At 51.3% G+C, this 6174-nt stretch overlaps 1 protein-coding gene across 2 annotated transcripts in view; it reads left to right on the top strand.

The window, feature by feature from the left end:
* Nucleotides 1-2107: 2107 nt before the first annotated feature.
* SH3GL1 (SH3 domain containing GRB2 like 1, endophilin A2) overlaps nt 2108-6174 on the top strand; it is a 31579-nt gene continuing 27512 nt past the window's right edge. For both annotated transcript variants that reach the window (XM_057709683.1, XM_057709682.1), the window contains exon 1: nt 2108-2357. In XM_057709683.1, the coding sequence (XP_057565666.1) occupies nt 2313-2357 (45 nt within the window). In that variant the 5' untranslated portion in view covers nt 2108-2312. The remainder of the gene's footprint in view (nt 2358-6174) is intronic.

Genomic DNA, 6174 nt, shown 5'->3' with positions numbered 1-6174 from the left:
CCTGAATATAGCCACAGCAGCTTAAAATTATAAACTATTTTATATGAACAATAAAAATAAGATTAATTAAATAAACCTTGGGCATCGCTTCGGAAGCATTTGAGATGCTGTATATATATTCAGAGGGAATGAATGAAATGGATATTTCTGGTTTAATCCTCAGGGTTTTGCACATGTCTCCTAGCCTGGAACACTCTTTCCACAGCTCTTTTCCTGGCTGATTTCTACCTAACTTTCAGATCGTAGATCGAAACCCCAGAGTAGCCTTTCCTCCCCAACCCCCAACAAGATGAAGTTCCTACAACTCTGTTCTCTTTCTTGGAGCAATTACAGCTTGTGTTTATTTATTAGCGTGTTATTGGTTAATGAATTCATTTCTGTCTTTGTCATTAGCTCAATGAGGATAGGAATCATTTATCACAGTATCCCCAGGACCTACTGGTGACTTACACATTAGTAGGTACCCAATAAATATTTGAGTGAATACATAAATATCATTTGAACTGTGTGATCATGTGAGTTAAGAGCTTCACACCGAACAGACCTTCAGAGTCAGCCTGTGAGCCTTAGAACAGGTTTTTTTTCAGCACCAATTTAATTTATCAAGCAGAGCAGAATTGAGGAGAGGCGAGTGAAATTTAGACCAATTTCAGAATTCTATTTATCCTGTAGATTGGATAATTAAATCAGTAGAACTGTTTGGAAATAATGTAGAAAAATAGGAGATTTGAGGACGTCACTTTAGGCAAGTCGTGTCTTACTCAAGGCCTCAGTTTCCCTGTCTAACCTGTTAGGATGTTTTCCCTTCCTTCTCTGACATTCTAGCATCTGAAATGATTTAGGCCAGTGGATCACCAATCAGGGTGCCCATCAGAATCACATGGGAGGTTTTTCAAACTATTCATAATCAGGATCTTGGGGAAAGAAGTTGGGGTGTGCATATTCTAAGGCAATCCTCTGATCTAGTCCAGTACCTTGTGTTGAGGCACTTGTAAACTTCCAGCAATCCTCTGCGCTACAAAATCACTCAACTCTGTTAGAGATTTCGGCACTGAAGTTGCAAGCACTTTAGCTCTTGTAGTTTATTGTTCTTTTTCTGATCTGAGTCAGACACATTGTCCATTGCGCAACTGGCCCCCACCCTGTTCTTCTTTTTGGATTCATTTACTCATTTTGATTCATTATTAATTTCCAACTCATTCAATAAAAGTAACAACTGATAAAAAAATCAATATCAGTAAATATGTATCAATCTGGGAAGGCTTCCTGAAGGAGGTGACATTCTAAATTGAGTTCTCTTATGCACAAGGGACGGTGGAAAGATTGGGGAAGAATGTGCAAGAGAGAAATAATGTTAGCAAAGCCCATAGGCAACAGGGATCATGAGTTTTAAAAGACGAAGAGAGTTGAAGTCAAAAAAGGTGATGGGGGCCAAATTATACAAGCTTTGTAGGCCATGTTAAGAAATTGGGAGAGTATTCTAAGGCCAGTAGATGGACTTTAAACAGGGAATTGATGGGATCTGAATTGTGTTATAGAAGCATCTTTCTGGCTGCCTTGTAGGAGATGAATTGGAGTGGACAACCTGAAGGTGGGCACACCAGAGAGGAGGCTGGTGGAATGGTCTGATCAGGGCAGAGAGGACAGTTGGGATAGTGGAAAGGAGGTACAAAGGATAACCTGATGCCTGACTTGGGCAACCGAATGGATGAACACGGGGCCGGACGGGATGGTGGTGGAAGACCACAGAAGAATTGGGTATAGCTGAGATTAGCGAACAGGTATCCGAAGATTTGTAAACGCAGCCTCTGGTGTTCTACCTGCCCCTTAGCTTCCCCAATCTCTGAGGAAAGGTCTAAGCGCCTTTCCTAGGGCGTCAGGCCCACCTCCGGGACCTGAGGGGTCGCTGCAGTCGCTACAACCGCTGCAGCCCCTCTAGGCTCACCCCGGTCCACTCAGTGGCCGAGGATGCCTTGCCGTCCTCAGGCGGAGTGCGCGTGCGCTCCCTGGCCAGCAGAGGGCGCCCGTGCGCAGACGGACCGGGGGGGGGGGGGGTGGGGGTCGTGCGCGCGTGCGCGCGCGGGGGCCGGCACCGGAAGTGTGCGGTTGCCATGTAATATCCTGGCCGCGCGGGCGCGCGAGGGGCTGAGGCGGCGCCGGGGCGGGCGCAGAGCTGGCGAGAGGGCGGAGGAGGCGGTGCCGTAGGGGCCCGCTGAGGCGCGCGGGGGGTTGGCGGCGCCCGGAAGCCTGTCGCTTGCGCGGTCCCTCCGGTTCGCTGGGTCCGGGCTGGAGGCCCGACGGCGGCAGGCAGCATGTCGGTAGCGGGGCTGAAGAAGCAGTTCTACAAGGCGAGCCAGGTGAGCGGAGGCCGAGGCGGGGGGCGAATCGCGGGGCCCAGGTTGCTCGGAGGGGGGCCAGGCCTGGCCCTGGCTCGGGAGGGGCCCGGGGGTACGGAGGGGGCGGCGTTGGCACGCGTGCCCCGCAGGGTGGGGACAGCCTAGGAGCGACGGGGACTGCGTGCGAGGTGGCCCGGGCCCTGCCCGCCACGCGGGCTCCGGTCCCCTCCAGGAGGGTGGGCAGACGCTTGAGAGCAGCGGAGATGCACCCAGGGGGTGGCCCCGGACGGGGACCCCTCCCCTCCTCTCCTTCCTTCTAGAAGGGCAGGGCGTGGGGGAGGGAGAGAAGGGGAAGAAGCAGTCCCGAGGCTGTCGGCACAGAAGTTTTGGGGCAGGGACATTTCGTGTCTAGGGCAAGTCTTAAAAAAAAAAAAAAAAAGACAACGAACGAAAATTCTTTTCAGTGGGCCGGGTACAAAGTTGAAAGGATAGAGTGAAAAGTCGGTTGCCCACTTCAGTCCCTCAGGCATACCATCCCGTCCCTCTCCCCAGAGACAGGGACTGTCACCAGCTGCCGAAGAAAAGCGCATGCCTTTCCTTTAAAAACACCCATGTAGTGGTAGCATAGTGTACATTAGAACCATGTACTTGACGGTTTTCATGAAATGTCTCTTGGAGATCGCACTTGAGCCAGAGTGCTCCACGTCGGGTCATTCACTGTTGTGGCTGCGTCCTGGGCACTGTGGGGCGTTGAGGAGCATCCCTGCACCCCCCACCCAGTTCGTACCAGAAACACCCCCCCTCCTGTGATAACCACAGATGTCTCCAGATGCCGCGGAATGTCCTTAGGGGAACCCCTTCCCTTTCCCCTCCCCCAAAGCTACAGCACTAGAGCCTACTCCTAGAGCCTTTTGAATCTTTTTAATGGGTACATGGTATTATATTCCATGCAGTCTATCATAATTTATTTAGTTGTCTATCGACGGATGTTTAGAGTGTTTCCAGTAGTTTTCTGCTGCAAATGATACTATCGTGAATAGCCAGTGACTGTCTCTGCTGGCAGGTGGGACTGGATAAGTTCCCAGAAGCGGAATGTAAGCACTCTACCTGTGATGGATAGAATAGGTGTTTTGGAAAATCCAGGCCCCCATTGCTCACAAGTGCGGTGAAAGCTGAGTGGATCCACTCTTCAGAAGACTGGGCAAATGCAAAATTGAGTTTATAATGTCGGATCCAAGAAGTCCCAGATCCCCTGATCTGCTAAGAACCTTAGGTCTGGAGTTGGTGTGGAGACTCCAGGAGGGGACGAGCAGCAGTCGTAGGAGTTGTTTGGGTCGTGCTGGCAAACCAGAACTCTGCCCACAGTGTGGAGGGGTCCAGGGGGAGGGAAGAGGGGTGAGTCCCCCATAACACACAGCTGGGACCTTTTGCCCCTCGAGGGGGAGAAGTGATGACCCCAGTGGTGGTCCACGGCTAAAGATATCTGGGGTCTGTCTCTAGACTCCAGGTTAAACCCCGGAGGAAGAGAGGCTTAATCCAGAGGGATTCTAGGATTGTTACTGAGAGTACAGCCCTTTGCCCCAGCAGCCTGGAATTAAGTGATCTGGCCCTGGGTTAGACCTTGCCCAGCAGGCCTCAGACTCCACCCCCACTCCCACCCCTGCACACTTAACCAGAGCACCCTGGAGTGCTCCTCACTGTCTTGGGCTCTGATGTAGCCCCTCCTGCAGGAACTATAGGTCTTGGAAGAGCCCCTGGGCCACTTTGTCCCTTCACATGGACAGGTCCCTGGAAGCCCTCCCCTCCTCACCCCCAGCCTTGAGGGCCTGTGCTGGTGGCCCATACTGTCCCCAGCAGACACACTGTGCCAGACAGGCCATCCCCCAGCGCCTTTCCTCTCAGGGCAGGAAGGATGGCCTGCGTTCAGATCTGTGGCGAGCGCTTGGAAACCTGGAGAGCTCAGAGCAGTGTAAGTGTAAATTGATGCCAATAAATTCGAATCAATTTATTATCTCAACATCCTGAGGCCCCGTCGCAAAGCATTGCTGCAGCGGCCACATTCGCCTCTGACAGCCGTCGTCTCGGCCTCCTGACCGATCCCGTGTTGAGTGTGGTCTCAAGAATCACCCTGGCTGTGTTCCACTGCCTTCTGCAGTAGTTTCTGTTGACCTCCGCTGTTCATCTGGACTTGTGTACCTCTTTGTGTGTTTGTTTTCTCCATCCTAGGAACACCTCTTTCACCCTCTTTCTATGCCCTCAGGATAGGGTCGTCTGTGCCAGGTAACTTTCTTGTAAAGTCATGATAATATATGTTGAGTTTTCACCATGTGAACAGGTGATATGCTTTAAACCAGTTGGTCTCAGTTGGTCTCATTTATCTGGCCCAAGGGTAAACGCTCTCCCCTTTTTAACCAAAAGGATTTGGGGGCATTTGTCTTCCTGTAGGACAGTGGTTCTCAGCCAGGGCCCGTTCCACCGTCCAGAGGACACTGGCAATGTCTGGAGGCATTTTGGGTTGTCACAACTCGGTGGTAACTAATCATATTACAGTGCACTGAGCAGCCCCGCATGACCAAGAGTCACCCAGCCCCAAATGTCAACAGTGCTGAAGTTGAGAAACCCTGTTTTATGGTTTGAGAAAAGTGAGGATAATTTTACTCAAACAAAGCAACAATCAAAAATCCCTCCTGGGCGTTCTTCTGGCAGCTACCTGCTTTTCCTAATTCTCGAAACACCGATAACCACACACACGCAGACACACACACATGAAACTCAGCATCCAGACACCAGGTCTCCCCTCCCAAGTCCTCGGAAGACCCCCACAGTGTCTTTTGGCACCTGGCATTTTTAAGAAGGTACAAGCTTGCATTGGTACCTCTCAGTTAGGAGTGCTAACCCTCCCCCTACCCGTTCACCACCCCGGGACATTTGGCAACATCTGAGACGTTGTCATTCCTTGGGGAGAGGGTGCTACTGGCACCGAGCATGTAGAGGCCGGGGATCGTGGCTAAACGTCCTACAACACACAGGGCAGCCTCCTACACGGCAAAGAATTACCTGGCCCCGAATGACAGAAGCGCCGACATTGAGAAATCTTGCTTTGAAACAGGTTCTTGATTTCGAAGGCTTGTAACAGCGTCGTTTCTAAATTGAGAAACAGAAGCCAGGTGGATGTGAGAGAGAGCCGGGAAGGTGAGGCCGTGGTGTTAGTGAAAAGTTTCTACTTCATCGACCACACCAGAAACGAACCAGCTCCTGGTGTCTGGCAGTTTACTGGCAGATTCCACGCCAGTTCGCCTCTGGTGAAAACTTTCAGGTCTTGGGTAAAGTCGGTTTGAGCTGGAGTGGGAAGTTTGTGAGTTTTTGCTTCTTGTTAGGAACTGGTCACCGACTGGCTGAGGGCCTGAGCTGACTAAAAACCGAAGAATCTATAGAGCAAAGCAGCCAAAGAAATAGGCGTGGTTTTGGTCCCCTCCAGCCTCCCAGTGTGGTGCCGCTCAAGAGCCGTCTGGTGCTCACACGCGTCTAGAATTGGGGGAGATGCTTTTATGAGTCTTTCTGGGGAACTGAGGTGGGTAACGGAACCCACTAGTGAGGTCCAGGCTCAGAAGTTCACTTGTCCTTGCGGTGCATCTGGGTGACATTAACTTCCAGGCCGACACTGGTAACTGGTTTCCTGATCATTCTTGCGGCGGGGCTGTGTGGAGATTTGAGAGTGTAACTAGGGATAGATCTGGCAGCTGCCTGGAATGCTGGCCCGATGATGTTTTTATTTTTATTTTTTTTGCCTGAAAGGAGGGAGAGAATTTGAACTGACAGATTGGTGCCATCCGAGCTA

Source organism: Hippopotamus amphibius, chromosome 15, assembly GCF_030028045.1.
Source record: "Hippopotamus amphibius kiboko isolate mHipAmp2 chromosome 15, mHipAmp2.hap2, whole genome shotgun sequence".
In the NCBI taxonomy this organism is placed as follows: Eukaryota; Metazoa; Chordata; class Mammalia; order Artiodactyla; family Hippopotamidae; genus Hippopotamus; species Hippopotamus amphibius.
This window is presented reverse-complemented; position numbering and strand designations above follow the sequence as displayed.